At 43.5% G+C, this 23,939-nt stretch overlaps 1 protein-coding gene across 3 annotated transcripts in view; it reads right to left on the bottom strand.

The window, feature by feature from the left end:
- Window positions 1-3,399: 3,399 nt before the first annotated feature.
- Window positions 3,400-23,939, bottom strand: part of LOC136649307 (DGAT1/2-independent enzyme synthesizing storage lipids-like) — a 40,148-nt gene continuing 19,608 nt past the window's right edge. The window contains exons 5-7 of one of the 3 annotated variants that reach the window (XM_066625850.1): window positions 22,475-22,535; window positions 21,510-21,649; window positions 3,400-3,698 (exon numbers count right to left, since the gene is read on the bottom strand). In XM_066625850.1, the coding sequence (XP_066481947.1) occupies window positions 3,678-3,698; window positions 21,510-21,649; window positions 22,475-22,535 (222 nt within the window). In that variant the 3' untranslated portion in view covers window positions 3,400-3,677. Of the gene's footprint in view, window positions 3,699-17,061; window positions 17,542-21,504; window positions 21,650-22,474; window positions 22,536-23,939 lie in introns of those variants that run through there. The other 2 variants (XM_066625847.1, XM_066625849.1) reach the window with 2 other exon arrangements.

Genomic DNA, 23,939 nt, shown 5'->3' with positions numbered 1-23,939 from the left:
ATCCTTGGCATCACCTGGCAGGACAAAGTTCCAAACAACACAGTCCTGGAATGAGCTGGAATCCCTAGCATGTATGTACTGCTGAAACAGACGCCTGCGTTGGCTCGGTCATGTCGTGAGAATGGATGATGGCCGGATCCCAAAGGATCTCCTCTATGGAGAACTCGTGCAAGGAAAGTGCCCTACAGGTAGACCACAGCTGCGATACAAGGACATCTGCAAGAGGGATCTGAAGGCCTTAGGAGTGGACCTCAACAAGTGGGAAACCCTGGCCTCTGAGTGGCCCGCTTGGAGGCAGGCTGTGCAGCATGGCCTTTCCCAGTTTGAAGAGACACTTGGCCAACAGTCTGAGGCTAAGAGGCAAAGAAGGAAGGCCCATAGCCAGGGAGACAGACCAGGGACAGACTGCACTTGCTCCCAGTGTGGAAGGGATTGTCACTCCCGAATTGGCCTTTTCAGCCACACTAGACGCTGTTCCAGAACCACCATTCAGAGCGCAATACCATAGTCTTTCGAGACTGAAGGTTGCCAACATGAATAACTGCAGAGATTGCGTTATGAATGTAGTTGCAAAATGATAGATGAGTGATGTAGCAATCTTTCTGAAGCTAAGTAGGTCTGAATCTGTCTGATCTCCACATAAGAACGTTACCTAGGAATTCAGTGTCTATGACAGAAAAAAGCATGGATATAAATGTAATAAAATCTTTCCCATCTAACATGTTGTGTGTAAATCACAACTCTGATCACTTTTGAGGAAGGGCAGGATATATAAGTGTAAAGAAAATGAAGAGCAATATGATCACAGTGCTTGCCTAGCACTTAGTGACAGCTCCCTCCTTCCTGTTTCACTCTTATGACTGGGAAAAGATAGTTTTCATTGCCACCTCAAGATGCTAGGAAGCCCAGACAGAAAATCCATGGATGTCTTGGATGATAACAAATTATTGTTATTGTTATTGACAGTAGCCAGTAGCTTTGAAACTAGCCAGTAGCAGAATGTGATGGTCTGAAAGGTGTGGCCAAACACTCTCTGCTCAATGAATGGAGACTAGGAAGATAAAACAGGCATGATACAAAATGAACTGGAAATAGTCCAGACAGAGGAGGTGAAATGCAACAATAAAAATAAGGCATAAAGCAACTAATAGAATAGGAAAGAGAAGAGTTGTGTTTGGCAGGGAGATCCAAAGAAAAGGGACTATAAAAATAAATGCTGATGCAATTAAGTGGATACTTTTCCTATCTTAATTGCTCGTGCTGTTCCAAGATCTTATTTCTACTAACCTTGAGCAAATCATACAGAGAGGGGCTTAACTCTGCTTTACTTGTGGCTGTGGATATTTCGGGGCGACCTTATGTCCTGAATTACTCAGCCTTATTGGAAATCAGGTGGGCTTCACAATCCAATGCATGAGATCTAAGTCAAGTTCTTTGTTCACTGGTCAGCTAGAAAAGAATATGCTCAACAAAGGAACAGACCACAGAGTCTATTTTGTCACTTATTTAACAGTGTTAGGAACCTGTATGTGTGTGTGTGTGGGGGGGGGGGGGTTTACAGTGCCCAGCACTGATTGAGGCCTGAACAGCTATTTCTTTAATTAGCTAATAGCCTCCTATGCACACTTACCTAGGAGTAAGTTCAACTGAATTAAGTAGGATTTACTTCTGAGTAAACATGCATAGACTTGCCCAACAGCCTCCCTGCATTCACTAGCAGAGACAGTCTCAGCTGTGGCATTCAACTCCCCCAAATTTATTGTGATGAAAGATTTCAACATTAGCATTGTGACCTGTCTGGTTGAAATGGCTCAGCACTTTCTGCCCCTCCTCTATCTTTTTTGACTGAAATTTGTTTCCTTCCATTTTACAGGACACACTCCTGGGGCTGCCTCTCAGACAGGATAATGGTGATCTGTGGATAGGAGCATTTACTATAACTCTCTTGTCAGGAATCTGATGGGTAATAGGTAATTTTCAGGCACCACTAATTAGGGCTTGTTAAAATGGGTCACCCTTAGAGATGGAAGGATGAGCTGACTGAAACAGAATGTGGGCTAGAATCTATTTTTAAGCCCTACTGCAGATTAGGGGCAGTAGTAAGGAAATCTAACCTTCCCAGCCCTATCAAATCTGCCCAGAGTTATCTGGAGCACAGGCTCAGAACTAGTTTACAGCCCAATCCTATTTAGGGTATTGTACAGAAGCTTTTATGACAGCAGAACTTTAAACAGGATTTAAAATTTCTGTGCAATACCCTAATAGGATTAGGCTGTAAGTCAGAACAGAGTTCTACTGTCATACAATGGCTGCCGATGGCGTTAATGTGGAGCTAGGTGACAAGTGCATTATGGATGGAGTACCACCATACTGTACGGTGTACAGGTTCAAGCCTGTGAAGATCAAACAAAATATGCGACACATGAAGGGTACTTACCAGCATCAGCTGCAGTTTCCAATCATGTTTCAAGAGCAGCCTTCTGCGCAGTCCATTGCAAGAGTCCAATTTGGATAGGAACAATGGATGTGTGACAAAAGTATTCCTAGCCACAACTATAACCCGACTATTATTATTATTATTTCTATACCGCTTTTCAACTAAAAGTTCACAAAGCGGTTTACAGAGAAAAATCAAATAACTAAATGGCTTATGAGCATGATCCTTGGAGAAGTGGTACACCGTAGAAGTTTGCCCACTTAAGCAATCACCTAGGGAGGTTTTTGCTTCATCATGCAGTCTCAGGTGAGGTTGTTGGGTACTTGAAACAAAGACTTCTCAGCAATTGGGTTTAAGAACTTAGAACCCCCCCCCACTAAGAAAGCCCCCTTGGTTTCAACCCTGCCCTATCTGCAAAAACATTGTAACAACCCTTTGACTCAGGCTAGTTGTACCCCAAACGCCTTTTTTTTCTGCTATAGTGTGGTCAGTTGTGTTAATTTCTGTTAATGCTGTTGTGGTTTTATTTTTGCTGATTCTTTAAATTTTTAGATTGTAGGTTACAATGTACCTTGATTTATTATGACTTGTTTTGTTAGGCCATTTTCAATCACCTTGGGTGCCTTCGGGGAAGAAAGTATATAAGCTTTTTTTTTATAAAGAGCTTTTCTCCCCAGCTTTTTTCTTCTGTTCTGTTGAAAATTAATAATAATAATATTATTATTATTAAAATTATTATTTATAATATTATTATTATTATTATATTATTATATTATATTTTAATATTTATTATTATATTATTAATATTATTTTATGATATATTTATAAAATTATTATTATTATTATTATTTATACTACATTATATTACTATTATGATACTACAGGTATTTATATACCACCTTTCTTGGTCGTCAGATTTCTCCTCAGACTTTAATTCAAGACGGTTTACATAGGTAGGCTGTTCTAAATCCCTGTAGGGATTTTTACAATTGAAGAAGGTTCTGTCTTTCAAGAACCACATTTCAGATGGATCTTTTATTATCTGGTATCACATTCTGGCCTCCAGTTTCCTCCCACGCAGGCTGACAAGCAGCTCCTTCTTCTTTCACTTGAAGGGCGATCAAAGAGCAGGTGGAATAACTCGGCTAGGCTTGTCAGCTGCTTCAAGGTTTCGCCATTCACGGTGCCGGTGGCCTTGAACTGGCGACCTTTGGATGTTATCTTCAGGCAAACATAGGCTCTACCCTCTAGACCAGACCTCCTGCCCAGAATTAAAATAAAGTTACACTTATAATTAAAATGACATTGGTGCTAGTGTTGCACGTACAAGTAGCTTTGTGACTGCATTTTATCCACAGTCTTTTGCCATATAAGCCAAATAATGCTGTTCTCTCATAGGAAACATGCAATCTTCGTGATTGTAAAATAAATTACTGTAAATACTCATGTATTTGCTCACATTTGCTTTTCTTGAAATTAAAAGCATTTGTACAGTGCTTTCTTTTCTGAGTTCATGGAGAGTATCACATGCATTATCCAGATGTAGCCCTTTCAACAATTGTGTATGGTGACTAAGGGCCCAGTCCTATCCAACTGTCCAACACTGATGCAGCCACAATGCAGCCTCATGGTAAGGGAACAAACATAGCCCTCACCTTGAGGAGGCCTCCATGTCTGCTACCCAACACAGGATGCAGTGTATGCTCTATTGGTATGGCAACATTAGCACTGGAAAGTTGGACAGGATTGAGTCCTATTATTACCCCATGCTGCAGCTGAGGCCAAGAGGGAATGGCTTTTGAAGGTCACCTTACAAGTTCATGGCAGATATAAGCTTCAAAGTAGCAAAGTCTCTATTCATAGCTCAGTCTCTCAGACTGCAATCCTATAATACTTTCCTGGGATTAAGCCCCATTGAACACAATAGAATTTACTTCTGAGTAGACAATCTTAGGATTGTGCCATTACAACTGAAATCCTATGCACTGGGAGTAAGTCCCATTGAACTGCATGCATTGCATGGATTTGCTTGCACTGTACAACACCTATCACAGTACAGCAGCTCCCACTGCATCTCCCCAGAACCAAAACTACCAGTCTTTACTATTGCGAGATGATGACAGGTCATATTTCTCTCCAGAAACATTACCTCACTAGAGATTTGGTTGATTATGGTTCATTGCTCAGTTGCAGACTAAATAGGAAAAAAAGGACTTTGGTTGGCAACCTTCAGTCTCGAAAGACTATGAAGAAGATTGGTGTACAATATCAGCAGAAACAGTTTTGCCCACATGTGAAATCTACAGAGAAGGGGTAAGAAGCATTCCCCCAGCATGTTACACACATTTGACACTCTGCATATTTGGCATGATGCTTCTGCTAATTATCTCATTGCATGAAACAGAAACTCTTCCTATCATTATAAGTTATCTTGGCCGCACATTAGGCAAGAGGTGCAATCTTAAACTGGCACAATATAGAAATAGATTTCAGATTGGTATCTTTACATGTTGATTCTGCCAAATGAACAGGACAATTTTGTGAAGAACATCAAGTTCAAGATCTGTAGGGCAATTGGCAACCTGAATCCATTGAGAAAGTTGCAGTCAAGAGACATTATCAAATACTGTAATAATGGATCACACCCATTAGGCTTTAGACCTAATCCAACAGAGTTCTTCTTATGTTCATATTGTTCTAATCACCAATAGACCATTTCTTTTAATACAGTTGACCACTTCTGAAATGGACAATGGTTGTCCATGACTTTGTGTACCTTGGCTCAACGATCTCCGACACTCTTTCTCTCGATACCGAGCTAAACAAGCGCATCGATAAAGCAGCTACCACGTTTTCCAGACTCACAAAGAGAGTCTGGTCCAACAAGAAGCTGACGGAACATACAGAGGTCTACAGAGCTTGCGTCCTAAGTACACTTCTGTACTGCAGTGAGTCATGGACTCTTCGCTCACAACAGGAGAGGAAACTGAACGCTTTCCACATGCGCTGCCTCCGATGCATCCTTGGCATCACCTGGCAGGACAAAGTTCCAAACAACACAGTCCTGGAACGAGCTGGAATCCTTAGCACGTACGCACTGCTGAAACAGAGACGCCTGCGTTGGCTCGGTCATGTCGTGAGAATGGATGATGGCCGGATCCCAAAGGATCTCCTCTATGGAGAACTCGTGCAAGGAAAGCGCCCTACAGGTAGACCACAGCTGCGATACAAGGACATCTGCAAGAGGGATCTGAAGGCCTTAGGAGTAGACCTCAACAAGTGGGAAACCCTGGCCTCTGAGCGGCCCGCTTGGAGGCATGCTGTGCAGCATGGCCTTTCCCAGTTTGAAGAGACACTTGGCCAACAGTCTGAGGCTAAGAGGCAAAGAAGGAAGGCCCATAGCCAGGGAGACAGACCAGCGACAGACTACACTTGCTGCCAGTGTGGAAGGATTGTCACTCCCAAATTGGCCTTTTCAGCCACACTAGACGCTGTTCCAGAACCACCATTCAGAGTGCGATACCATAGTCTTTCGAGACTGAAGGTTGCCAACAACAACATCTGAAATGCTAGTTCCCTGCAACATCTCTTGAGCCTTTCATGTTTCTTCTGCCTAGTAAGTAGGTATTTCTGCTTTTTTCTATCTGAAAATACTTGAGTGTTCTTGCACTCAGTTGTCCAAAAGAAATATTCAAGAGTAGCAGAAAACATAAAACATATTTTTCTAGTTGCCTCTTCAACTTTATTGCTGATGTCCTTCTTTCACACTAACCAGGATACTATACAAAAATGTACTGAAATCAAACATGGCAATAAAAAAGATACACAGTGAGAAATGTGACAAACTTAATGATACTGCATTTCATTTTGATACTTATTCCAATACTTAAACACACACACACTTACACTTGAAGACAGTGATACTAGTAAGGCTGATTACAAGAAAGCAAACCTGAAAAACTGCAAATAGATTGTGAATTGCAGTCCAAGCCAACAACCTATTTTGGGTGTGGGAGACCCAATGACACATGATGCTCCCTTGTCTCATTTCATTCATTTCAAGGAGTGAACTGATCTGCAAGGCATTCAGTCCTTTCACTGAATTGAGGATCACCATTTGCCCAAGAGATCCATACATGTATTTGGGCACAGAGATTTCCAAACTGGGGTAAATGGATCCAATGCAAAGCTTCATTTTAGTTCTATGACTGAAATGAATAGAGAAGCACACATCTAAGCTCCCACAAAGAGCTCCTTGATCAGGAAGAATGTCTGAAGAGAGTTTACACTGTGTTCATCTGACAACAATATCTGACTATCAACACAGCTCTTACCATGAACACAGTCAGTCCTCAATTCCTAACTTAAAAGGAGTGTCAATCAACACTACTTTCCAATTTAAAAAAAAGGGGGATTTTTTTTTCTTATTGTAAATTCTGGGTCTTGAAAGGAGGGGGCATTCCAGGTTCTAGTTAAATGGGTGACCATAAAGATCCATGGTCAAGGCTTGCTCAACTTGAGGACAGAGGCTGGAGTGCTTCAGACTATTTCACTCCCTACTACAATGGTTGTGACCCAGACCTGTAGGACTTGTTCATAAATGACCTGGAATTGGGGATTGGCAGCAAGGTAGACAAGTTTTCAGAAGGGATTGTGAAGAGCTCCAGAAGGATATCTCCAAACTGGGAGAATGGGCAGCAAAATGGCAGATGTGTTTCAATGTAAGTGTTTCATAAGAACATAAGAACAGCCCCACTGGATCAGGCCATAGGCCCATCTAGTCCAGCTTCCTGTATCTCACAGCGGCCCACCAAATGCCCCAGGGAGCACACCAGATAACAAGAGATCTCATCCTGGTGCCCTCCCCTGCATCTGGCATTCTGACATAACCCATTTCTAAAATCAGGAGGTTGCACATACACATCATGGCTTGTACCCCATAATGGATTTTTCCTCCAGAAACTTGTCCAATCCCCTTTTAAAGGCATCTAGGCTAGATGCCAGCACCACATCCTGTGGCAAGGAGTTCCACAGACCGACCACACGCTGAGTAAAGAAATATTTTCTTTTGTCTGTCCTAACCCGCCCAACACTCAATTTTAGTAGATGTCCCCTGGTTCTGGTGTTATGTGAGAGTGTAAAGAGCATCTCCTTATCCACTCTGTCCATCCCCTGCATAATTTTGTATGTCTCAATCATGTATGTCTTGTATGTCTCAGGCGTCTCTTTTCTAGGCTGAAGAGGCCCAAACGCCGTAGCCTTTCCTCATAAGGAAGGTGCCCCAGCCCCGTAATCATCTTAGTTGCTCTCTTTTGCACCTTTTCCATTTCCACTATGTCTTTTTTGAGATGCGGCGACCAGAACTGGACACAATACTCCAGGTGTGGCCTTACCATAGATTTGTACAACGGCATTATAATACTAGCCGTTTTGTTCTCAATACCCTTCCTAATGATCCCAAGCATAGAATTGGCCTTCTTCACTGCCGCCGCACATTGGGTCGACACTTTCATCGACCTGTCCACCACCACCCCAAGATCTCTCTCCTGATCTGTCATAGACAGCTCAGAACCCATCAGCCTATATCTAAAGTTTTGATTTTTTGCCCCAATGTGCATGACTTTACACTCACTGACATTGAAGCGCATCTGCCATTTTGCTGCCCATTCTGCCAGTCTGGAGAGATCCTTCTGGAGCTCCTCACAATCACTTCTGGTCTTCACCACTTGGAAAAGTTTGGTGTCGTCTGCAAACTTAGCCACTTCACTGCTCAACCCTGTCTCCAGGTCATTTATGAAGAGGTTGAAAAGCACCGGTCCCAGGACAGATCCTTGGGGCACACCGCTTTTCACCTCTCTCCATTGTGAAAATTGCCCATTGACACCCACTCTCTGCTTCCTGGCCTCCAACCAATTCTCAATCCACGAGAGGACCTGTCCTCTAATTCCCTGACTGTGGAGTTTTTTCAGTAGCCTTTGGTGAGGGACCATGTCAAACGCCTTCTGAAAGTCCAGATATATAATGTCCACGGGTTCTCCCGCATCCACATGCCTGTTGACCTTTTCAAAGAATTCTGTAAGGTTCGTGAGGCAAGACTTACCCTTACAGAAGCCATGCTGACTCTCCCTCAGCAAGGCCTGTTCGTCTATATGTTTTGAGATCCTATCTTTGATGAGGCATTCCACCATCTTACCCGGTATGGATGTTAGGCTGACCGGCCTATAGTTTCCCAGGTCCCCCCTCTTTCCCTTTTTAAAAATAGGCGTGACATTTGCTATCCTCCAATCTTCTGGCACCATGGCCATTTTGAGGGACAAGTTGCATACCTTAGTCAAGAGGTCTGCAACTTCATTCTTCAATTCCTTAATAACTCTTGGGTGGATGCTATCAGGGCCCGGTGACTTATTGATCTTTAATTTATCAATGAGGTCTGAAACATCTTCTCTTTTAACCTCTATCTGACTTAACTCCTCGGTCAGGTGGGGCCGTTCGGGCAGCGGTATCTGCCCAAGGTCTTCTGCCGTGACGACAGATGCAAAGAACTCATTTAATTTCTCTGCCATCTCTAAGTCTCCTTTTATCTCCCCTTTCCCTCCCTCACCATCCAGAGGGCCGACTGCTTCTCTGGCGGGTTTCCTGCTTCTAACATATTTGAAGAAGCTTTTATTATTCCCCTTAATGTTGCTGGCCATGCGTTCCTCATAGTCTCTCTTGGCCTCCAGTATCACCTTCTTACATTTCTTTTGCCACAGTTTATGTTCCTTTTTATTCTCCTCATTAGGGCAAGACTTCCATTTACGGAAGGAAGCTTCCTTGCCCTTCACAGCCTCTCTAACTTGGCTGGTTAGCCATGCGGGCACATTCCTGGATTTAGTGGAACCCTTCTTTCTTTGCGGTATACACCTCTACTGGGCCTCTATTACTGTTGTTTTAAGCAGCCTCCATGCACTCTGGAGAGATTGGACTCTTTTTACCCTCCCTTTCAACCTCCTTCTAACCAGTCTCCTCATTTGAGGGAAGTCCGCCCGTCGGAAGTCAAGGGTTTTTGTTAGGCTTTTGGTTTTTGTTATATAAAAAGGGTTTTGTTATACAAGGGTCATGTACAGGCTGAAGGGTTCTGAGCTATCTGTGACAAGTCAGAAGAAAGATCTTGGAGTGCTAGGGGATAGTTTGATAAAAGTATCAACCCAGTATGCGACAGCTGTGAAGAAGGCCCATGCTCAGGATAATTTAAAAAGGGATTGATAATAGAAAGGCCAATAGCATAAAGCCATTGTACAAATTGATTGTAAGGCAAAATCTGGAGTATTACATTCAAGTTGTGGTTGCCACATCTCAAAAAGGACATAGTGGAATTGGAAAAGGTGCAGAAGAGAAGAACCAAAATGATTACTGGACTGAGGCACCTCAGGGTGCTGAGGGAAAGTGCCCTACAGGTAGACCACAGCTGCGATACAAGGACGTCTGCAAGAGGGATCTGAAGGCCTTAGGAGTGGACCTCAACAAGTGGGAAACCCTGGCCTCTGAGTGGCCCGCTTGGAGGCAGGCTGTGCAGCATGGCCTTTCCCAGTTTGAAGAAACACTTGGCCAACAGTCTGAGGCTAAGAGGCAAAGAAGGAAGGCCCATAGCCAGGGAGACAGACCAGGGACAGACTGCACCTGCTCCCAGTGTGGAAGGGATTGTCACTCCCGAATTGGCCTTTTCAGCCACACTAGACGCTGATCCAGAACCACCTTTCAGAGCACGATACCATAGTCTTTCAAGACTGAAGGTTGCCAACATGAGTCTAGAAAAAAGGAATCTGGGGGGTACATTTTAGATGTACAAAATTCTGCAGGGAATGGATAGAGTGAATAGAGGGATGTTCTCCCTCTCAGACAACATCAGAACCAGGGGACATCCACTAAAATTGAGTGTTGGGCGACAGACAAAAGAAAATATTTCTTCACCCTGCATGTAATTAGTTTGTGGAGCTCCTTGCTACAGCATGATGTGATGACACCTGGCCTAGAGGCCTTTAAAATAGGATTGGACAGATTTCTGGAAGAAAAGTTCATCACAGGTCACAAGCCGTGATGCAGGCAACCTCCTGGTTTTATAAGTAGGCTACCTCAGAATGCCATATGCAAGGGAGTGGCAACAAGATGCAGGTATCTTGTTTTGTGTGCTTCCTGAGGCACCTGGGCCACTATGAGAACCAGGTAGCTGGAGTACACGGGCCTTTGGCCTGATCCAGCAGGGCTCTCCTTATGTTCTTAGGGTTGACTACACACTAGCACAGCCCATGCTCTTTTCTGATAGAAAAGTTCATGCTCCTTTCCGATAGGGGGAGGCTGGAGCTCTCCCAACTGATTTTCTGTGCTTCCTCCCCTGCTGCCTAAAGGATCGTATAAGGGAAAGAGAAACAAAGGAAGAAGGAAAAAAATGTTTTGAGATAAGGCCAAACAGTAATGCTACTTAGGATTAGGTTAGGATTGTGCCCTAAATTGCATAGGCTCATTGGAAGGTGCCTTATTCTACGTTCATCTACGTCAATATTGTCCACACTGACTGCCATCAGCTCTCCAGGGTTATAGAGAGGGTCTTTCCCAAGAATTAAAGTTGAGACACTCTTATTGAAGGTCACACTTATTGAAGGAGGTCTGGTATAGAGGGTAGAGCCTCTGTCTGCCTGAAGATAACACCCGCAGGTCGCCAGTTCAAGGCCACCGGCACCATGCAATCTTGAAGCAACTGACAAGCTGAGCCGAGTTATTCCATCTACTCTGAGCATGGGAGGATGGAGGCCAGAATGTGAAACCAGATCAGAAAGCAACATCTGAAATGTTGTGGTTCTTGAAAGATAGAACTTTCTTTCAATTGTAAAAATCCCTATGGGGATTTAAATAGCCTGCCTATGTAAACCACCTTGAATAAAGTCTGAGGAGAAATCTGACAACCAAGAAAGGCGGTATTTATATACCTGTATTATTATTATTATTATTATTATTATTGCAAAACTGGCACTGCAAAGCTGGCAGTGCAGCCCTGAGGTAAGGGAACATTTGGCCTCTATGATGACCCCTACCACCACAGGATGTAGTGCTTGCCCCACTGGTCCCACATAAATCTGATTGGTATACCATACATGCTTCACAGACTGTGCCTGGAACCAGAATAAAAAAATCATGCCATGTTGGTTTAGAAATCTGACAGTCAAAGTACCACCACATATATAATACAACAAAGAGAACCTGATTTTCTGGTTACAGAGCCACCAGTGGTGATCTGCCATGAAATCTTCCTGTGGTCTTGTGGCTTCTCTTGTGATTTTATTCATGTAAAGAGCTTGAAGGAAATATTACAGGAATCTGCTATAAGACAGCATCTATAAGACTCCACTTGATACTTTTTGTACAATTTATACTTGAGGTGAGGCCTCCATATCCGTGGATTGTGCATCCAAAGATTTGGCTCAATGTGGGTCCCCCGAACCTGCGTTGAGCCAGACTTGGCCCCACCTCAGCCCTCTGGAGGGCTTTCTGAAGCCCCCAGAGGCAGCATGCGTCTGCCTGCTGCCTTTGCGGGCTTCAGAGTGACTGTTTTGGCAAAAAAAAGAAAAAGAAAATGCTACTTCTGATTCCCTAGGGAAACTGGAAGTGACATTTTATGCCATATAAGGCATTCTGAGGCCCAGGAAAAACCTCCAGGGCAGCTGTGGTCCTCTTTAAATGGCTTAAAGGGCCAAAGATCGTAAATTTTAGTATCTGCGGGGGTCTGAGAACAGATACTGAGGCCCCACCTGTTTAAGATTCTACTCCAGATCTGTAGAAATTTTCTGCCTTCTCTCATTAAGCTATCCTTAAAATAAGGGAATCCTGCTCATCTGATTATCAATGCTAACATCCTTAGTAAACATCAAGAGCTGTCCTTGATGCTAGAATGAATGTACTTTTTCTTCTAAGAGATCCAACTGTTTTCTGAAGCTCCCAAAAGGCTCTGTATTGGGTTGCAATTCTAGATGTTTGAAAATAATAAGAAGCTGAATGTATTGCCTCCTAGAAACATACTATCATTCATTGTTCATACAGTGTTAAAAGTTTTAAACAAGGTTATAGAAATTCAGTCTTTACCAAAGGTAGTGGAAGGCTCCTTACTATCTGGAATGGCTATTTCATATTTGAGAGCGATTACTCCATCCAATCCAGATTAATATTCAGACATACCAAAAAAATTCACAGCTAAGTTTTATTTAAATGTAAGAAGGAGTTTTACTGAAGTCAAAACTTCATAGAAATATAAAAAATCAGGTTCAATTCAGCAAAACAACTCAGCTGAATTTATAAATATAAATGTACACAGGAGGAAATTCACAAGTAGCAATTTACATGTTATATTTTGGAATGTTTAAAGCAGAAGATAGCTTTAGACAAGGATTCAACATTTTGAGCAATGATTAAGCACGTTTGGAAATACCTGGTATTACCCTGAAGGTACCTATTCGAACAAAATAAAACACATTACTGCAAGTTCAAGATCTTTCAAGAGATCAGGTTTGCTCCAAAAAATCTTTGACAAACTTAAAAGTTTGTTTTTTTTAAAAAATCCAACAGTTAAGCATTTATTAATTTTACAACAGACTGATCTGAATGTAGATCCCAGGAATACAATTTTACCCATCATTCTACATCAGGACCACTTTATACATCACGGCAGTCAAGAGGAGTTCTCAGAAAAGCGCTTTTGATCCCAATCCTATGCATGTCTACTCAGAAGTAAGCCCCATTCTAGTCAATAGGGCTTACTCAGGTAAGTGTAACAGGTAAGTGTGGTTAGGATTGAGGCCTTCAAATGGTATCAGTTCCATGAGGAGATCGTAATATGAATGTGATTTATCACACCATTCTATGACACAAATTGTTTCTAACACAGATTGTTCGTAGCAATAAGTGGTGCTGTGATATCTCTAAGCCAGGGGTGCTCAATAGGTAGATCACGATCTACCGGTAGATCGTGAGGCAAAATGAATAGATCGCGGAGCCCTGTCTCTCCAAACTGTTAATATGTCAGTTTTGTCTAGTGACTAGACAAAACTGACATATTTAGCTGACACTAGACTGACACTGAAACTGACACTTTAGCTGCTCTCCCAGCATGCAGCAACAAAACTGACGAAACTGACTAGACTCTAGTCAGTTTTATCAGTTTCCTGGTGCTGCATGCCGGAAGAGCAGGAGCTAAAGTGGGCGGCAGCGGGAGGGGGAGCTGGGCTGCACTGGACTGAGGCGCTTCCTGGGGCTCCGTAGCGGAAGGGGGGAAGGGCGGGAGTTCAAGATGAAGTTGCTCTGATGGCGGTTGCCACGGGAGACCCCGAGTGACCCTCCCCTTCCCTTCCAGTCAGGTCCGGCCCAACCCAGCCCAGCCATGCCCGGCCCAGCCGCCCCTGTAGGAACCCAGAGGTAAGTGCTGCGGCCGCTGCCACTCTCGGTCGGGGGTGACAGGTGAGATGACCCGCCTGGCCCCCCCGCTGCTGTAGGAGGAGGGCTGGTGGGAGCAGTGTCTCCCCCGCCTGCCGCCTGCACACGCAGCCCCTCTCCATGGAAACAGGGAAGCCCCCCGCCCCTTCCGAGGAGGACCTGCGATGCCTCCCTCTCCCTGCTGGTCTCGGGGCGTAGCCACAAAGAGTTTGGGGGGGCGGGGAGTGGGGAGCTCCTTCCCCCCCATAGTGCAGCAAGGCTGGGCATGTGCCTCTTGGGGGGACCTGTGGCTGCCCCCAGTATGTGGGGTGGGGAGAGAGGAGAGGCCTCCTGTGTGCTTCCTGAAGCATCTGGTGGGCCACTGTGGGGCACAGGAAGCTGGACTTGGTGGGCCTCCTCTGACCTGGTCCAGCAGGGGCTCCATACATTAAAGGGGGTGTCTGTCAGATGCTTCCTTCCCCCCTGGTAGATCTCCGGGCCTTGGTGGGTTTCAAAGTAGCTCTCGAGCCAAAAAAGTGTGAGCACCCCTGCTCTAAGCAATAAGGCCAGTCCTGGTGGAAAACAGCCTTCAAACATTATAGCCCTCTGCATGGAGACAGTATCTTGCACAAGCAATTTTGATAATTTCTACCCTGCCATAGTATATGCAGTAGCACCCATTTCCCCAAGTTTAGTTTCCTGAGATTTTGGGACATGTAAATAGATCTCCGCTCTGGAGCTTTCCTCATCCATCTGCATTAATTAATCTTATCATATTAGAACCACAAGTCTCTATATACATATGTGTTGGATTAAAAACAAAAACAAGAACTGGGCTGCCTGATGAAATCCTGGATACAGTTTTTAATTTTGGCTTTTCAAAACTATCATTTTTAGATTTTAATTATTTGTTAATTGTGCACTAGAATTCTGCTTGAGCTAAAGAACATAGTTGCCAATATCTAGCTTGCCTCCTTTTCATGGAAATTCCTAGCTAGCCACTGAAAGAAAAAAAAAAAGTTATATAATCAAATTTATGCAATTGCAATCCTATGCAATTTATGCTGAAGGAAACTTCCCCAAATTAACAGGGGCTTAATCTCAAATGTATGTACATAGGATTGCAGATTTGACAAATTAATGAAGGGTAGCTGATACACAAGTAGGAGGCAGATTCTGGAAGCTAAAAAAGAGTGCACAAAGAACCCATGTGGCTAGAGGTAACACTCAATACTGAGTTCATGACATTTCAAGGACATTCTTTGGAAGCACAGAAAAGCATAGCAAATGTCCTAGTGCTTTCATAGTGTAAACAGACAAGTAAGATCAGCCATTTTCAGCCACTCTGCTGTGGCACACTGGTGTCCCACAAATGGTGTACAGGTGTGCCATGGGAGTTTGGGGGAGGTCAGTTATTAGTAGGACCATTGGGGGAAGTGAGCCCCTACCAACAGCACTGTGTGCCTTGTCAGGGCCAAATCCTATCCAATTTTCCAGTGTCGGTGCAGCCATGCCAATGGGGTGTGTGCTTGATCCTGTAGTGGGAAGACAGTCACAGAAGCCTCCTCAAAGTACGGGAACATTAATTCCCTTACCTTGGGGTTGCATTGTGGCTACACTTGTGCTAGAAAGTTAGATAGGACTGGGCCCTCAATTGTCAAAAAACTGACAGTATGCCTTGATCATTTTAGTACCGTGTCATTGTGCAATGAGACAAAAAAGGTTGAAAATCACTGAGTTAGATGCTTGTTATACATCCTTGAAATCATCCTTATAAATGATAAAATTCTGGCATAAACAGGTCCTTTTCAAAGCATGCTTAGTTCAACAGGATCATCTTCAAACTGATGTGACCCAATGCTCCACATAAGCAGGTGTGAACCCGATCTAAATTGCAGAATCTCCAGTACGGCAGATAATACTTGAAATTCCCATTTCACAGAAAGTGTTAAATTTAGCTCCAAGCATTTTACACTCCAGCTTAGTACGAGGGTCGCCCAGAAAATGCACCACATTTTTTTTCTTCAACAATTATTTATTGAACACAATGAAACTTACACACAAGAAAGAATGATGTTTCTTCTACACTCCCTATTTTTCCACGTAATCTCCGTCCAGTTCTATGGCCTTCCTCCAGCGAGACACAAGGGCATGTATGCCCTGTCGGTACCACTCCTTGTTCTGGTCACGAAGCCATTTCTGCACTGTGCGAATCACCTCTTCGTCATCCTCAAAATGTCTTCTGCGAATGGCATCCTTTAATGGCCCAAACAAGTGGAAGTCTGAGGGAGCTAGGTCAGGGCTGTAGGGTGGATGGGGTAACACAGTCCAACCCTGTTTAGTGATGCGTTCTGAAGTCCTCAAACTTGTGTGAGGCCGAGCATTATCATGTTGAATCAAACATTCACCTGGGTTGTTATGGTGCCGAAGTCGCTGGAAGCGCTTCTTGAGTTTGGTTAATGTCTTCACATAAGCTTCAGAATTAATGGTGCTGCCTCTTGGCATCACATCAATGAGTATGACGCCCTCACAGTCCCAAAACACAGTGATCATGACCTTACCGGCGGAAGCAGTTGCTTTGAATTTTTTCTTCTGTGGAGATTGAGGATGACGCCATTCCATCGACTGTTGTTTTGTTTCGGGCTCAAAATGGTGAACCCAGGTTTCATCACCTGTCACAATCCTGGACAAGAACGCTTCCCCCTCATCTTCAAAACGTTTCAGCAACTCAGAAGAAATGTTTTTTCTGAGAGATTTGTGGTCCACTGTAAGACAGTGTGGAACCCATCGTGCACACACTTTTGAGTAATCAAGAGCACGGATGATTGCATCCACACTTCCTTTGCTGATTGACAGCTTCAGCGGCAACTGCCTAGTCGTTATGCGTCGGTCCTCGCGAATGAGCACATCAGCAAGCTGCGTCTTGTCAGGTGTGACAGCCGTGGATGGCTGCCCCGAACGCTGCAAATCTTGGAGCTCTGCCGAACCGCCTTCTAATGGCCTCACCCTCTGTGCCCAGCGACTAATCGTACTTCTGTCAACTGCAGATTCTCCATAAACTGTACACAAACGTTTGTGAATGTTCCCAACAGTTTCTTTCTCTGCAGTGAGAAATTCAATGACGACACGCTGCTTGTAACGTACATCACTTACAGATGCCATTTCGAAACACTGCTGCAGCTACGCTATCTGTCTGAAGAAACCAAAAATTTGTGTGCGCACTCCTGAAAATTCAAATAATGTATATCTAAAGTTTCGCATTCGTACCATTACTGTAGGCTGAGAAAAAAAATGTGGTGCATTACTTTCTGGGCGACCCTCGTAGTTCAGGAGTGGAAATGAGCCACAAAATTCTTGAATTTTTGAGAAACTCAACATGCCAAGGTAGAACTGCACTTAAATGTTGTATTGATACTGAGAGATGAAAAATTGTTTGAATCTCAGACTTAATGATCATTTTAAAAGAACCTACTGTTCTGTAAAATAGCACAATTGCAAAAAGCAACAATACGTTTTACAAATATGATTTTAAAATATTGTACAACAGTAATACCCAAAATATACTAGTCCTTTTTTTTCCATATGTCAAATCGTTCCATCAAGGCTCTAAATACATTCCCTGGTATTTTCTGATGTTTATCTATTAAAGACTGGACTGCATTTTTGGTCTATAAGGGGAAAAACAAAACAGAGAAACAAAAATAAATTGTAAATAAGTTGTAAATTAAATACACTGTAGCAACTGAACATTTTCAGAAAGTTAACTCCCAAGACAACCATAGATTAATATTAAAGCCAGAATTTAGTCCTTTTCAGATTGCAATGCTTCAGAAAATTCCAGCACTTTATTAATGAAGTTGCAGTAGAAGAATAGCATATTTTATTCCATTTTTGTCTGTGTGTATTAAATATCTGGTGGGCTGGACTTAGAATTCAGCACCTTTCTCCTCTCAGTGAGGCACCTGAGAAACACACAGCCAGGACCCAAAGAATGCAACTAATTCCATGCCCTCAAGGGTGCATGAACAGATCCCTCCTCTACCTGCTATGCCTAATAGAAAGCAGGCTTTTGAAACAAACTGAAGCTGTAAAAAGCAATTTGTGGTACTTATTTCTTCTCAAAGGAGGCTCTTGGGACAGCTACAGAAGTTTAAAAACCATAACACTGCGGCAGAGCATAAACACAAATGCCATGCATTAGTGTCATGTATGCGAACAAGTTTTTGTATAAAACAAAAGATCTAGGAGTTCTGGGCAAGGACTGGTCTTCCACCTCACACCGACTAGCATCCCCAGGAGGCTATTATAGAAAAAAGGGGCTCCATGCTGAGAAGACCCTATTGGCCAAGTTTGCCAACACCACAAAAGTTTTCCAAGTGGTGAAGACCAGAAGAGATTGTGAAGAACTCCAGAAGGATCTCTTCAGACTGGGAAAACAGGCAGCAAAATGGGAGATGCATTTCAATGTAAGTAAATGTAAAGTCATGCACACTGGGGCAAAGAATCAAAACTCTACAAATAGGCTAATGGGTTTTGAGCTGTCAGTGACAGATCAGGAGAGAGAACTTGGGGTGTTTTGTTGAAAAACAGTATATAAATACTGCTGTTATTATTATTATTATTATTATTATTATTATTATTATTATTATTATTATTATTATTAATAATAATAATAATAATAATAATAATAATAATAATAATAATAATAAAGCGGCAGCGGTGAAGAAGGCTAATTCCATGCTTAGGATCATTAGAAAAGATATTGAGAATAAGACGGCTACTATTACGAGTATAATACCATTGTACAAATCGATGGCAAGGCCACACCTGGAGTAGTGCATCCAGTTCTGGTCACCACATCTCAAAAAGGACATAGTGGAAATGGAAAAGGTGCAGAAGAGAGCAACCAAAATGATTACCGGACTGGGGCACCTCCCTTACGAGGAAAGGCTACATACAGCGTTTGGGACTCTTCAGTCTAGAAAAGAGGTGCCTGAGGGGGGACATGATTGAGTCATACAAAATTATGCAGGGGATGGATAGAGAGACATTCCTTTTCCCTCTCACATAACACCAGAACCAGGGGACATCCACTAAAATTGAGTGTTGGAAGAGTTAGGAGACACAAAAGAAAATATTTCTTTACCTAGCGTGTAATAAGTCTGTGGAACTCCTTACCACAGGAAGTAGTGATGGTATCTGACCTAGATGCTTTAAGAGGGGATTGGACAAATTTCTGGAGGAAACGTCCATCACGGGTTACAAGTCTTGATAGGTATGTGCAACCTCCTGATTTTAGAAGCACTGCAGAGACTCGCCCATAAGTAGATCTCACAGATAAGTCGAGGGCAGGTTTTGAGCTCCAAATCATGGAATTTTCCTATGACCCTCGGATAAGTCGGGGGTTAAACTTAGGGGGGGTCTGACTATAATTTTGTCTAATTTTACCCAAGGCCAGATCCTGAAAAATAACCTTCCAGTAATTGTTACGTAAAAACTGTACAGTTTCTATTTTATTAAAAATACAATAAAAGATCATAAGATGCATTTTTGACATTGACTTTTAAAATTCTGGTCTTCACAACATTTGCACACAGTTGCAATCCTCTTTACTCAGAAGCAGACCCACTGCTTTCCATGGGTGTTACTCTTAAGTAACGGTGCACTGCAGCCTGGGACCTTGTTTCAGGTGGAAATGAGGATCACATCCTGGGGTTTTAAAAACCAGACCCCTAAACTTGGGGGGGGGGGGTGAAATTCTTGGCAAATAACTTGTCAGGAATGTTCTGAGGCAGCAGCAAAAGAAGAAAAGGAAGCATTTCCCTTCTTCTCCAAACTGGAAGGAGACAAAGGGGCTTCTGGGAATTGTGGGGAGGCTTTGTGGGAGTATGTGCTGCATTCCATAGCAGCAGCCCATACAGATTACAGTTCCCAGAAGCGCCTTCACTTCTTTTCCTGTCTGGAGAAGAGGCTAAAATGGCTGCTTCTGAATACCATAATTGCTGGTAAAAATTCTCCTTTTTCTCCACCTCCTTCCTGCTTCTCAGCCCATTTCCAGCCCCCCCTTCACCAGACAGCTGCTGAGCTTCCATAAGCTTCCCAGAAGCTCCCAGAGGACTGTGCTCCATCCACTGCATTGACCCGGGCATAAGTCGACCCAGAATCTCAGGCTCCATTTTTAGGCATAAATTTTTCGACCTGTAGGCAAGTATGTGCGGTGGTTTACTTCAGGGTGCTAGATTCAGGAGAGGGCACCACGATGCAGGTTGTGTCTGTTATCTTACGTGCTCCCTGAATCATTTGGTGAGTCACTGTAAGACACAGGACGCTGGACTAGATGGGCCTTTGGCCTGATCCAGCGGGACTCTTCTTATGTTCTTATGGAGGGTGGTCACTGCCTGCCTTATCTTCCAAAATAAGATTGTAACATCCCAAACCATTCAGGGCTAAGATCAGCACTTCAAATTTTGTCCAGAAACTGATCTGCAGACTATGAGCCCAATCCTGCGGTCGGCGGTACAGAGCTGTGCTCACCGCAAACATTACCCTGAGTAATGCCCTAGCCACCTCTATGGGGCTACTCTGACCTGCACCAGCAAGATTGCTGGCACAGATCCAAACAGCCTGGTGTAAGGCTGGGCTGCTTGGGAAGGGGGGTAGGATCTGCCCTAAGTGCTGGAGGCTGGTTCCACCTCCATTCTGAACCCAGCCCACCCATGTGAAGTCTTCCAACAGTTTAAGCACTTGCACTCCCTATTCTCAGAAAGCTAGAGTGGGGGGGGGGGGGCTTAGCATCTTTTTAATGCTAAAAGAGAGAACATTAGGGGAAGAATGAAACCTACCCAACTGATCTCAGCCTGCTGGCTGCTGCAAGCATTTTTCTCCCTTCCTGGCTTGCTTCTGGTTTCAGAATGGACTTAAAAAGCAGAACAACCCAGAGAGGCAAGGATGTGAGGTTCACCCCCTTCCCAGGCACATTCCTTTTGGTATAATAATAAGTAGACAGCCACTCCCACTATTCAGAGCAAGTGGAACAAGCATATGCCTAACAAACATTTCCTTGCATGTCTTGTTTCAGGCAGATTACTAGGCCAGATGACTAGACCAAACCACACTGTTCTTTGTAGAAGTTCCAACAGTTCATGAAAGGACAAATGCATTGTAAAATCTTCCCTGCCCTCCTATTAAGCATTTCTGCTCTTCCACTGGCCAATACCCTTGCCATTGTGTCTATTATCCAATTGTTCTGATCATCTATCTCCCATTTGGGACACAGCCCAAACACCAAGTGTTTGGTGGCTCAGTCTTGTTCCAGGGACAAGCAGTTTGGAGAACTGCCCCATTGTAGTCCATGGAAAAGCACTGCAGCTGCCCCACCCACCTGAGAACGCAGGTGTAAGGAGAGCCTCCCTGGGTGTGAGCAGGTGGGGCGGGTGTGGTGTTTTTCCATGGAAAACGATGGGCTAGTTCTGCCTCACCTGCCGCCCCCACACTGCTTGTCCTTTACTTGTTCAGTGCATGGACATTCAGTACTGACCTCATTTCATGACCTATTGGCATATACAAGTGTTTGGGATCAAGGTATGAAAATCCCTACTTCAACAGTATGAAAAAGAACTTTTTAAAGATACCTTACTTTTTCTGCCAGCTCTGCAGGAGTTACATTTGGATCATATGGAATAGGATCCCCAATATACGTTCGCAGCTTGACAGGGAAGTTGCCATAGAGAGGGACTATCGGCAAACGGAAATACTCATAGATCATCCTGAATAGTCCTGGTTCATTTTTTTTTTAAAGGCAAAAAAAGAGAATATTAAGAGGATCGCAGGCAAAAGTGTTTGTACAGACCTTCTCTTCCTTAGGTATTTTAATCAAAACTATCTTGGATTGATTTTCAGCTTGCAAGTGTGCGTACTATGCCAAATACTGAATTATCATTTTAAGTAGCAACGTTTTGGGTCTGACAATTATACTGCAGAATGCCAGAGTGAAGCAGAGGGCTAGAAAGTCAAGTGGAGGGAGAATTTACAGAAAGAAGGAGAATGCAGCCTGTAGGCAGACACATGTAGACACGAAAAGGAATGATAGAAAGTGCTGGCAGAGACCTTAGTAAAAATAGGGAGAAAGCAGAGAGGGACCAAAAGAATGATGGGTTGATGAAACAGCAGGATCTATGTGCAATGGAGCCAGCTCAGATTGTAGATCTCCAGTGGGTTACATTTTGCAGTACTCATGCCATGCATTCTTCATTTTTTTGCAGTGAGAATTCTGCCAATGAATAAACAGGAGATCTAGGTATAATGTTAAGAAGCCTGCAAGATGAACCTTGCAGCATAGAACAGTTAAAAAAGAAAAATACGTGTATTTATCCACATTAAGGCTGGGAGAATAATTTTCTGAAGAGCAGTGGGGCTTTTGAGATGAAATTTGCACACATGCAAACCTCCTAACCCTTGATGATCAAACACAAGTCAGTGCATCAATCTTATAAAACTCTTTTTAAAGCCCACCACAATAGGCACCAAGAAGAACTAGCTAAAACTTCAAGCACAAACACAACAGAAACATTTATTATGAGAAAAAAATATAAAGATGCTTACTTAATCCACCAAGTGTTCGAATTCCTTCCCGAACATTTTGTGTGAACATAGGAATGATGGGCTAAAAAAGAAGGAGGTACAAGGATAAGTATTAGCAATTTCCACACTTAAAGCACTGTACACTAAGAAAAAGTAACTTGTACAACTTTGCATGTTAAATAGGGAAATGTTTGTTAAGTGGGAAGAACAGTGAGCTTGGCAAAAACTGTTACATGTGCACTTGCACCTACTTTTCATCCAAGGAACTTGAGGTAACTTTTTTCACAACTAACTCCTGAAGTCGGTTACCCAACATAACTGAACAAGCATTTGGGAGCTGAACTTCAACTCCTTCCCCAGCTAAAAAGCTATATGGATTTCTATAAAACAGCAAGTTGGAAATCCTTCAGTTTGACAACAAGATTCTGAAAATGAGGTTTTAATCTGCACTTTCAGATGGCAACTGAATAGATGAATACCCTAACACATTAAAGGCCAAACAAGAAGCTCTGTGTAATTAGAAAACTAACACAAAGTGACTCACAATACATATATTAACCAGGGTTGGGAACTCGAGTCAGGTGACTCAGACTCAAGTCACGAAAATGCTGGTTTTGTTGTTGAATCATGCGAGTGGAAGACTCAGAAAAACACTCGCATCAAGGGCCCCCTGACTTGTGACTCATATTCCACTCCGACAACTTGAGTTGCGCGCCAATGGACCTGAGTTGCATGGCCCCCTCTTGTACAAAAAGCCTCTTGGGTTCATCCAGGAAGCCGTTTTTTACACAAACAAACTCCAGCAGCAGCAGCTAGTGGGGTACGCTATGTTCAGAGGTGCTGGGGGGGTGGAGCAAAAGGATTAACCTTTTTTTGTTGGTTTGCTGGTCCTCCACTACATTCATTGGCCAAAGGATGCAACTCCACAGTAGCTGTTGGCCGAAGGATGCATCTCCAGGAGAGGGAGGGGGCAAGGGGAACAACAGCAGCCGGTTTTCCCCATAGGGACAAGCAGGTTTTGCAAGGACAAGGAGGAGTGGTAGGAGGTGGGGACAAGTGGAGGGGGTAGGCTGTTCTCGGAACATAGAAAAATAGCCACCCCACAGCTCACATCCTGATTCCGTGTTTTACACCTGCTTAAAGAAGTTATCTCCCATGCTCTCCCAGCATAGCATCCATCCAGGCAAGCTGATGGCAGTCCTAGTTTTCAAAACCAACTTTACCAACCCATACTCTCTTGTAAATACAAATATAATACATTGTATAGATCGCTGAGCTTGGATGCATCCTTGCTCCCTCCCTCCCTGCCATGTCCAGGGGAGGGGGGTGGGTTTCGTCATGGCTGGGCCAGGGTCATGGTATGGGGGAAGGAAAGAGGTGGGGGCATTCCACACTGCTGCCTGACAGGTGGGATGGAGGTGGGAACAGCAGGGGAGTGACTTATATCACCTACACAGTTCTTCAGTGTTCTCTTAGGAGACTTTTC

This window comes from Tiliqua scincoides, chromosome 4 (assembly GCF_035046505.1).
Source record: "Tiliqua scincoides isolate rTilSci1 chromosome 4, rTilSci1.hap2, whole genome shotgun sequence".
In the NCBI taxonomy this organism is placed as follows: Eukaryota; Metazoa; Chordata; class Lepidosauria; order Squamata; family Scincidae; genus Tiliqua; species Tiliqua scincoides.
The sequence above is the reverse complement of the archived record's forward strand: the minus strand, read 5'-3'. Positions and strand labels throughout refer to the sequence as shown.